The 11,373-nt window shown below is 42.8% G+C and overlaps 1 protein-coding gene across 1 annotated transcript in view; it reads right to left on the bottom strand.

The window, feature by feature from the left end:
* The window catches only part of nsmfa (NMDA receptor synaptonuclear signaling and neuronal migration factor a), a 50,117-nt gene that overhangs the window by 14,896 nt on the left and 23,848 nt on the right, over window positions 1-11,373 (bottom strand). Inside the window, exons 5-7 of the mRNA XM_008292341.1 lie at window positions 4,677-4,729; window positions 2,460-2,549; window positions 894-901 (exon numbers count right to left, since the gene is read on the bottom strand). Of these exons, the coding sequence (XP_008290563.1) occupies window positions 894-901; window positions 2,460-2,549; window positions 4,677-4,729 (151 nt within the window). The remainder of the gene's footprint in view (window positions 1-893; window positions 902-2,459; window positions 2,550-4,676; window positions 4,730-11,373) is intronic.

The following is an 11,373-nucleotide window of genomic DNA, read 5'->3' as shown; positions in this document are numbered from 1 at the left end:
CTTAAAAGATTTGCTTCATTCGAGCCATTACTTTGGGAGTTGGGGTTCTGGAAACCATAAAAATAAAATAACTCGGGGGTGGGAGGCCGTTTGAAACGGGGAGCTGCAGAAGAAGATGAGTGTGAACACAGAAGAAATGACAAGCAAGACTGATACTTCATGTCAGCGGAGATCCTCCAGAGGTTAATGCCACAGAGCAACACCTCTCCCCCAGGAACCGGGAGGAACGAGGCGTCAACCACACCATTAGACTGTCATCAACATTTCATTCATCTTTCCTCACTCTGGGAAACACAGAAACACTGATGGAGGTGGAGGAAAAAAAAAACACAAAACCACAAAGTCAGACATCAACGTGGACGAACGGCATGCAAACATCGCGTTGATTCACGTGTTTGTAGCTTTGTCGACACACACACACACACACAGCCTTGCATCATCAGCCGACACACTTGGACTGAGACTCCATTTTGGAAGACATACTCACAGAAAGAGAGAGAGCATCACAAAGCTGAAGAAAGACCCACGGTCATAAGGAGACAGATGGACAGGGTCAGAGTCAACAGCAGAGACGGTCAGTTTGTACGTGTGATCGTGTAATTTATGTGCAAGCGGCCGCAGATTTTGCTTTGCTGTCTGTTTTTTTTCTTATTTTTGGGCCTTGATGTGCCAAAACGAGGAACTGAGCTGTACGACTGCGCTGACAAGATGTCTCCTTATTGCAAAAGAGAGAATCTACGGCACAGACTGTACAGAATACTGTTATGTCACAAGTCCCGCTTGTCGTGTGTCTCTACAGGTTGCAGGCAAGTTGAAAAATCTCCGAGAAAAGTGGCTTCAACTCTAAAGTAAAGTAGGAAAGTCGCCACGGAAAACACTGACTGCCATTTTACTCTTGGATCTATAATGAAGTCGACGTTTTAAAATAATCAAGATGGCAGCAAAAATACATTTAATTATTCAGTTGAAAGTTGACTGAAGATTTCTATAATCTCTTTTAATGGACTGGCCTTCGGGTAAAGGTGCAATAATTGAGAATTTGATCAGAAATCTAGCGTTATTGTACCACCAGCTGTCTGCTGTGCTAAGATCTAGAGGAGGAATGGTTTCCAAAGAGTCGCACTCCCTTTGTTTGTGTTGTAATCCCAGATTTTGGCGGTCAGTCATGGTTTATGCATGTGAGTCCCTCCCTTTGAAACCGTCGCTGCTATCCGCAGTTATAAAACAGACCTGGAGTGACATGAACTTTAAAAGCAAAAGTGCAGTCGGAGTGTTCAGCCTGTGCCCCCAAATTTTTAATTATTTAAAAACTATCTATTTTATTTATGTTGTTTACCTAATTTTCGCGTCCTCTTTTCAATTTAGGTTTCCTGCTGTTGTTTTGCGACTGTCCTCTGCTACGTCTGTGCCGTTGTCTGCTTCCACACATGTTTGTGTATCTGTATGTTGAGCAGCTCGTGTGTAGAAATGTGGATCACACGGACACATGAACGGATGTGTTACAGACACAAGCACAGCGACGGATCACACAGTCAAAATGCTAGCTGTACGCAACTTGCTGCAGCCATGTGATGTGTTTTACGATGCTAGCGTGGGTTATTAGTCGGAGCTGGATTGTTTTTTTGTTGGTTCTCGTACACACGGTCTTTCTGATTGGAAGGAGGGGAAATATGGCCATTAGGTGCTGCTGCAGTGACGCCTGGTTCTGAATGACGCACCAACACCTTCAGGGCTATCGATGATTTAGCCTCGTTGCAGCAGCGCTGTACGTCGGCTCAGGCTCATATATCAAAGCGTTGATTACCAGACCCCCCCTTTTTTTTTTGTCGTCGCTGACAAATGCTGCTAAGTGGCTTCCAACTTCTTACGAGCCACCTGTGCATGGAAATTAATTAATGACAAAAGTACTGACTGAGCACAAAGCCAACTCAAGCTGTAATCAGCCTGCCAGTCAAAACGCGGCGGCACAATGGCACGCACGGCTAATTTATGACTGCGCACATTGATCCTAATATGTTCTCGCAGCTTTCACTGCTGCTGCTCTGTCTGATTGTAAACACTTGAGAATTTATGATGAACATCTGTCACGTTTGCATCTCATCCAGGACAGTTTTTTTCTTTCGGTTTAGGCGTGCATGCTGGTTATCGAGCAACATGCACTGCTTGCACACGAGCACTGATAAAATTCTTCTCGCAGGCTTATTGCTTTCATTACTCCCACAAGATTGTCTTTGTGTGCTTGTTCCGTGCTCACAAATCCAGCAAATTTCTACATTTGTTTTGCCGTCATCCCAGAATTGACAAATTTTGCAACACACACACTCACACACAATATTTACATGTGATTCCTCAAAGTTAAAGCCTGTTTTTGCACCTTTTTTCTGCGAGAAACCGCGTGTCAGCATCTGCGTGTGTCTTTGTGCGTGTTGATGCACATGTGTGAGTCTGTGTGAACTCACTGTCTTTGGGTTCATGAGGAGCGTCAGTCTTGACAGGGGTGGGATCGCTCCAGGAACGGCTGAAACTCTTCGATCTACGCTCAGCGAACGCTAGTGCAGGCGGGGAGAGATAGTCACACGCATACACACACACACTGGCAAAGCCTGCAAACTGGCCGTTACTTCTGCACACTCACCACCTGAAACACACGGGGAGTGCAAAGGCGGATGCAGCCACAAGTGCACAAATAGAGTGTACATACAATGCCCTCGCTCCTCTGCACAAGCTGCCTACATGTACGAACAAACAAACACACCCATACAGCAGACAAACAATCGCTCTGCCGCTCGGCGCTGTTCGCACAGTCATCCGATCCGGAGAGACGTCTTGTTTCTCGCATTTACTGAGCGATGAAATCAGCTCTGCTTTGAACTGTAATCACTGCGAGTATTTTTAGACTACTTGAAAGTGTTTGACACGGTTAATCAAATCTGTCTGTGGTTTTTAGGCTGACGGATCCTCACTAACCCTTTTTTTAAAAATTCATTTCGCTGCTCTTTTCAAGTGCTTTCTTTTCATTTACAGCTGAAGCATTCATAAGGTCAACTTTTTAATGTTTCCTCAGGATCAAAACGACACTTTTTTTCCTGCTAAATAGATGTCAGAAGGTTTCCTTTGGGGAATAACTGATGTCAGCCTGTTGTTCTGTTTTATGATCTCAGCATCACTAATACTGTGATCTTTGGGAGCTTTGATTTGTGTTTTTTTTTTTTTTTCCTCGTCAAATTTTGTCTTTATTCCCTCAGGCTGTCTTGGGCCCGCTTTAATTTTATGTCATTAAATTTTCTGTCATTTATATGCCATGCCACTAGATTCTGTGACCATGAGGGGAACATTATTTCACCCAAAGCTATGCAGAAGATGTGAGAAGAAATTAGAAATTAGCTCCAGTGGAATAATTTTTTCCTCACAGCGGGGATGTCTGAGGTGTGGAACAACTTTGATATGACTGTCAGCAGCAGCCAGATTTGGGAATTTGAGAAATCTCCACAGTGCGAATGCACAAAAGTCTGCCAATGTGCAATATTTTGGGGGAGTTGGTGTCACATCTGAGTTTTAATTGGCTTGTCAGTTTTTAAACAAAACCTGCTTCCCTTGGGTCTGACTCTCATCTTGGGCCAAACAGGCTCCGTTTTCTTAGATGACAATGTGGCAGCTGACATCTCGAAGTGTTTTGCACAACTTTTGCAAACCTGTAAAAAGGGTGCACAACCAAACACTTTACATTTTACACGAACAGCACTGCTTTCACTTCCTTGTTGTGCTACATTCCTGCTAAGGTGCATCTTATTAGAACTTAAAACAAGGTTCTTCCTGAATTCAGTGCATCTCCATGAAATGTTGCTAAAAATGTACCCAAAACACCTCAGCTGCTGAGCATCTGCTTATCACTAGACACTACAATCTAAAGATGGAAACTAAATGCACCACAGTAGACGTCTGTGCACAGAGAAGCCTCTAGTCTCCGCGCTCAGTAACTCAAAGTGTGAAATAGTGATGTGAGATTTACCAAAGATGAGCATTTTCACTGTCACAGCTGATCAAAATCATGACTGTGTTTAAATTCAAACGTGCAGCCCTATGTGATTTCATTTCAGGCACCTTTGACATAAATTTCTGACCTTAGACTGAAGCAAATGAAACCTCGATGGTTTTTACTGCAGAAAAAAACTGCTTGGCTGCTGATCAAGGTCCTATAAGTTTTAGATTTACACCCATGTCCTTTAGCTCAGAGACACACAGACACACATATACACGCTTCCGTCACTGCCAGTCATCCGTCTTGCTTTTTTAAAACGTATTTAACGTCCTTTTCTTCAAACTTTACAACCAAACAAACGAAGAGAAACAAACAATCAAAGCGATACAACAGGAAAAGGCCACCTACTGTACATCGTACACACATGCACAGACTCCTATCACTGGTTCATCAAACGCACACTGATGAATATATATATTTAATCCTCAAGGAAAGACAATAGAGCGACTGGAAAAAATCCCCACGAAGCGGCAGCGCTTGGCAGCACACACATGCAAAAACACACCAAAAAGACAGGAAGAGGAAAAAAAAACCAAAACAAAACAAAAAGAACGCACTGATGATGGCGGGGTGAAGAACATCACAGTCAATTTGAGCAAACATATCAACCACACACACACACACACATCTGACTCACTCTGTGCTTTAATCCTTCTGCTGCCCACCATCCGAAGATGCTTCCGGAAGTTCCTGTGGGTAGCGAAATCAAAGCGGAGGAGGAATAACAGAGGAAGACCGAGGAAGGACCGATATGTAAAGAAGAGAAGGAGGGAAGGGGGGGAGGGTGGGCGGGAAATAAAGCCAGGTAAGACAAAAAAGAGCAGACTTTTAGTGCCGAGCTACGGTTATAAAAAGAGATAATTGGTTAAATATACACATTTCCTTGTCAGTCTGAGTGGAAAATAGTGGTCACAGGGAGCGGTGTGGGTGTAATGTACCACGCTGCAACAATACCTCTTTTCATCTTTTATGAAGTAGATTTATGAAACGCAAGAGAGTCATTCATGTAACAACAGCCAAAGGGAAACCCTGCTTTAGCACTGAGTAGGTAGGCTCCTCTCATCAGAGGAAGACGTCGGAGCGTCGCGAGGATTTTCTTTTAGCTCGCTGAAATGCAGAACAATTAATGGAATAAAGACTGAGAAGCATTTCAATGTGTTTGTTAATGAAGCTCCTGATTGTGTCCCGGCGGCTGCTCGGGCCTTTATCAGAATCTTTAGGAAACTCCTGCTCTAACAGATCAAGATAGTCCTCTAATTAAAGTCTTACTGCAAAGCCGGATGGTTTGCGCTTTCAGGATTGTTCTTTTCGCCAAGAGACGGCACGACATATTTAACAAAACTGCCTCGAATGTGTGTCCCGGCAGTCCAAATACAGGGCGGACCCCAGAAGGTGAGACGTGTGGCGACTTCAGGGGACAAACGAGAAATCGCTAAGATGCCGAGGTCAGAGATTAGTGGGTTATCGAGGTGTGTTGAGCTTAAAGCCAGAGTTTTCAGTGTCATGAAGGTGGATCTCTTCTCACCTGGCTAGATCTCCATGGCAACTGATGCTGTGGAGCTCACCTGGTCAGGAGCAGGTTATGTTCAGAGTTTCGAGCGTCGCCCTTTCACCAAGTGCTCCTGACTGGTATTTATTCTCAGCTGAGGGAATGTGTTTTATCTACAAACATGCTGAGTTGTGTGTTACTAATATCACTGAATGAAGCCGTTAAATTACAGTATCACACACGCGTTGTCATGGGAACCACACGTGTATTTGGTTGGCGGTGCAGAAATCACATAAATATGTTTTTATGTTTGGCTCTGATTTGCTGTCAGGACCGTTTACTCTGCTGCTGCTGCAGCTGATAGAACACAGATGAGAAAATAGATTATTGTACTGGCATTTATTACAGAGAATATTCAATCAACAACATTCATTTCGCTTCAATTTAGCCCAAAATTAAAGTGATTTCCTGCATTATGGGCCAGCGTCAGACCTAAATGCACTTCATACAAGATCAGGTTTAAATATATTAAATTTAACGTTAACATGCGGCTGTCAGTTAGAAATAATCGGCTGCATCAGAAAAATATTCTATATTACACAGTTTAACTGTTTCTACCAGCATTCCTGTCTTGCACCATTTGCAGTAGCGGCGCTTTTTACCGTCATACATTTTCCTCATTGTTCTCCATTAAAACAAACTGTTGACTGAAGCAGCTGCACAAGATCGTTTCATTTTGTGCAGAAGAAGAGTCCCATGATGCGTTTTATGTGAACGTACACAGAGTTGGAGGCAGAAAGCCTGAGTTGACAAAGAAAGTTTATGAACACCTTTGAGATGCCCTTAATCTCTGACTGAGGCTTTAGTGAGACTTACACAAACAAAGCCTGGCTTTGTCAAACTGGCTTTGTCAAACTTGCTTCGTCGTACGACCCTCTGGTTTGTCCTGTATGATGTGCTGACAAAAAGGCTCGCTGATATCCAGAAGTCTAGTTTAAATAATCTTTATTAACAAAAAAGAATTAGCCTAATTACAAGATGTCAGAAAATGGCTTGGCGTGATGGTTAACCCAAAAAAAAATATGGCGACCAACCTGCCTCGCACATAAGTGAAGAAATGTAAATATTGACTGGGCCTGTGTGCATCACCACCCTCTCCACTGAATAACGCTTTGAAATCGCCACCATAAACACTAGGAATACCAAAATACAAACCATCAGGAACCTTATTCATAGGAGCACAACTGGATACTCACTAAATATACGTCATGGCTCCAACAGAAACCTGTCCGCCAACATCTAGCCTGTTTTAATGCCAGTTTAGAATCTGAAAATTGAACCTCCTTGTGTACAAGCTCCTGCTCTCATTGTAAGGAAAGAATTACTCGAGGTGCTATTGGGAAAACTTTAGGTTTTAGGTATTCTAGCTTCTAATATGTTGGAAACCAGGTTAGGCAACATCAAAATATTGTCAATTTTTAAAAAAAAAAGCAATATAGACATTGTGTAGTCAGGCGTAAACAAATAAATTCTTTTGGGAGGAGAGGAGCTTTAAAACCGTCTAACAGCGGATCACGCTCGTTACCAATTAGCAGCTGACTACCAGCCAGGCTACAGCGCTGCAGGTGTAGGTTTCCGATTTGTTTTCAGTAGATTTTGCCAATTGCGTTTGCCTCTTGAAACTTGAAAAGGGTTATTTTAAGTCACCTAGCAACAGCCAAACAGTCAGTGAAACTATACGTTTGTCATCCGTGTGTAATTAAACACCCAGGTTTACCACTTGAAATCCATTTAGTGTCCTTAATACCAACAAAGCAAAAGGGTTCGGCCAGTTTTTTTTTTTTTTTCTCCCCGTCCCTGTGACTCTGTGCCTCATCCTGACATAATGTTCTATGCAAGAGCCCCAGATAAACATCCTTTTATCTCTCCGAGCCCCTCCCATGTCGCCTCTACACACAGTATCTATCAGTACACCAAGCTACCAGTCAACACTCATTATTAATGGTCTCTGCATGTGGTTATGTGCGAGTGGGAAGTATATCCATGTTTATCCGGTGATGGAGAAGCGCATAAATATAGAGGCAACATAAAAAGCATAGAGGGGCGGGAGGGGGAAAAAAAGTCTTTGGAGTCTCTTTGTCCTTGATTTACCTCCATATTCATGTCAGCAGAACAACAGTTACCTTGAAACATCAAACAATGACTCTCGCCAATGACTCCATCGCCGACATTAAACGCATCGCGCCAAGACGAGGTCCAGAAAGGAGCAAATGTCGCGCTAATTACGGAGCTCCTTAACGGCGAGTCAGGCAGAACTTTTCACCCCGGAGTCCTTAAACCCGCTGCCCACAAAGGAGACGCACGGAGACGGTTAATGAGATTTAGACAGAAAGGGAAGAAATGTGAGAGAAACCACATCCACCTCCGACTAATGACAATCCGGCAGGTCCTCCCACTCCCTTTCTTCGCTTCTTTTTGTAACTCGTTTCAATTTCTTTTACCTTTAAATAGACTTTGTTGCATGGCTGTTTTTAAAAGTACATGCACAGTTATTTTAATTCTGCCTTTTTGATTCATTTGCTGATTTCTGCTGGCCGTACCCGTATGAAACAATCTGAAATAAGAGAACAACCTCTTAGATTGAGAAGATGACAATAGGGGTTGTTGTGTAGAATGTAATTGTAATATTGACAGACTGTATTGGTTATAAGCAGAAATGTGTGAGCAGCGGTGGTGGGTGGACAAGTAGCAGAATAACAGAACTGTCTGTTTTGATGAGGCTTGATATCGTGATGTAATTTGTCATAACGTACAGCGGTGTGTGTCTTTGTTCAGAACATCTCGCCTGTGGTTCGTGAACATCGATCTACTCAACTAGTAGAGATAATAAACGGTTGTACAGATAGGCTTATTTTGGCCGTGAACATGCGATGATTACGCAGCCAGCAGTCAGTTAGTGAAAAGTACAGCTATTACAGAGCATCTCCTGCCTGATAAACACGGCGTGGAGAGTTTATTTTTGTACGCAGCAACAGCTAGAATGACTGATTAAACAAAGAACGAGGCAGCACTTCCTATAAGAACTCCTACTCTGGGTGCATTCCAATATCCATACAATATGGTACGCCAGAAAAAGATTTAGTATGCCAGAAATAAAAGCGCCCTTTGTGAGGGCAGCTGTAGTACGTACTTAAAGTAAAATAGACAAAGTATGCGATTTGGAGCGCAGCCTAAGATAATTCAGGGCATTGTTTTTGGAGATCAGTTGCGATGATAAAAGGGGAACATTTACTAGTGCAGGGAGAAATCCAGCACTGCTGAAACAACAGGGTGATTAAGAGCAATGCTGAAATGGCTCTTTTACTTTTGTTTTGTACGTTGCTTGTTTATAATTGCAGTTAAAATTATCTTCATTATTACGCTGGATTTACACAGAAGAAAACTTTCAGTGCATCAGTACAAACGCAGCGAGGAGACGAGGAGGTCCTGGCTGCAAGTCAGCATAAACGGTGACATCCACGGCCATAAAGCGCCAACATCAGTACTTTAAACGAACATTTTTCTTGACGTCATTCATTTTTGGCTCCAGTCAGTGTTAAGACAGAGCAGACTCTGGCTCAGTGCCGTATAAAAGTTTTCAAAGACCCAAGTCTTTGAATGGGAGTGCTGTTTTTTTTGCTCCTGTAGCCACTAAATACACTCAGAAAGCTTATAATCAAACGGCCAATCAGGTTTCCTTTTCTTTTTGAGGGAAATGAATCATTTAGATTTGATCAGCCTCATCAGTAAAATAGTGAATGGATTAATTAATATTAAAAGTCTGTAGTGGCAGTCCTGTACTGCTGTATGAACATTAAACTCTGACTGACATATCGCTCAGCTGATGTCGGCCGATGCTGGCCTTTTATCACAGATGTTTTGGTATCAGTGAATATTCTCTGATATGCACTGATATGATTTTGTCTTTCTTTACAGAACATAGTGCAGGAGAAATGTTTGTCATCACATAGTTTGTCTCACAGCTTCAGCTCCATTATTCATAATACTTTTAGCAACGTCGGCAGCACATGTAGCAGAGCACACAGGTGAGATGATGGGGTGCAAATTTTCCTTTTATCAGTTCTTTTCAACATTGAATCACAGTTAATTTAATTAGAGTTTTTTTTAGACAAGAACTTCCAAAAATGACAAAGTGAAAACAGATTTTTACCAAGAAGAAAAGACTAAAAAAGAAAGAGACTAGTGAAGGAGGCCACCAAGACACCCATGACTCCTCTGAAGGAGTTACAAGAAGGAGACTAGTGAGGGAGGCCACCAAGACACCTATGACTCCTCTGAAGGAGTTACAAGAAGGAGACTAGTGAAGGAGGCCACCAAGACTCCTATGACTCCTCTGAAGGAGTTACAAGAAGGAGACTAGTGAAGGAGGCCACCAAGACAGCTATGACTCCTCTGAAGTAGGTACAAGAAGGAGGCGAGTGAAGGAGGCCATCAAGACACCTATGACTCCTCTGAAGGAGATACAAGAAGGAGACTAGTGAGGGAAGCCACCAAGACTCCTAGGACTCCTCTGAGGGAGTTGCTAGAAGGAGACTGGTGATGGAGGCCACTCACTATGACTCCTCTGAAGTAGGTACAAGAAGGAGACTAGTGAGGGAGGCCACCAAGACTCCTATGACTCCTCTGAAGGAGGTACAAGAAGGAGACTAGTGAGGGAGGCCACCAAGACTCCTATGACTCCTCTGAAGGAGCTACAAGAAGGAGACTAGTGGGAGAGCCCACCGAGACACCTATGACTCCTCTGAAAAGGCACCAGAAGGCACGTAGAAGGAGGTTCTTTGTTCTGAAGAGACCAAAATCGAGGTTTTAGGGCATCAGACTCAATGCAGTGAACACTTTTATCGGCAGCGTACTCGTATGTNTTTTAGGGCATCAGACTCAATGCAGTGAATACCTTTACAGGCAGCGTACTCGTATGTATAAAGCTATAGACTGATCATAGATATCTTTCACTCTCTAACAGTGTCATCAGCATCAGCCCCAGAAACCCAGCGTTAGTTGGGTTCTAATGAAAACACTTTCTCTCCTGCTCTCTTGCAGAGGCCATGTCGAAACTAACGCAGGCACATTTTTAAAATTCCGTTTGTGTCAAAAAGTTTCTAATCCACGCTGGCGTTCGCTTCAATCTTGAGACGAGCAGCTTTGCAACATCTCTGCAAAGAAGCTTTCTGTTGTTTTCAAAGTGTTGTTTGTTGCTAACACAGAGACAAAAAAAAAAAGGCTGAGGAACAAAGTGTTTCACCAAGTCAGAATATTGTATCATAAGATCTCAGCTCCCATGTGAAATTTCCCCCCGTTTCATGCTGAGACACAAAGCTGGCGTTTTCTAATTGATTCGCTTTGTGCTGGTTTTTCGGATCCTGGTGGTCAAACACGCAGTTTAATGTGGATAAAAGGCCACAATGGAGGAAAATAAACACTTTGAAATGTAACTGCCGTAGGTGGAAGATTTTTTTTATAGTTGTTTAATGCGGTCAGTCAAGTGTTCTGCTATTTAAAAAAAATAAAAAAATTCATGTACAAATCACTCATTTTGATAAAATAACACGTACCGGTAATGATGTTGACACTGCAGATGGATGACACTGAGATGTCAAAGGAATTGAGATGTACTGCCTGGTGTCACATTCACCATCTGCCCCTTTTGTGTCACAGCATCTGGGCCTGAGTGGGATGCTTTCTGAACTTGTTACTGAAGCCATTACTCCTCCAAGCATTTACAGAACCCCGGCGTCGGCTTTTAAAATGCCGTTTCTCCCACTTATTTAAGATTGAAATGCTGCTT

The sequence above is a fragment of the Stegastes partitus genome, unplaced genomic scaffold (genome assembly GCF_000690725.1).
Source record: "Stegastes partitus isolate 25-593 unplaced genomic scaffold, Stegastes_partitus-1.0.2 Scaffold803, whole genome shotgun sequence".
Lineage (NCBI taxonomy): Eukaryota > Metazoa > Chordata > Actinopteri > Pomacentridae > Stegastes > Stegastes partitus.
This window is presented reverse-complemented; position numbering and strand designations above follow the sequence as displayed.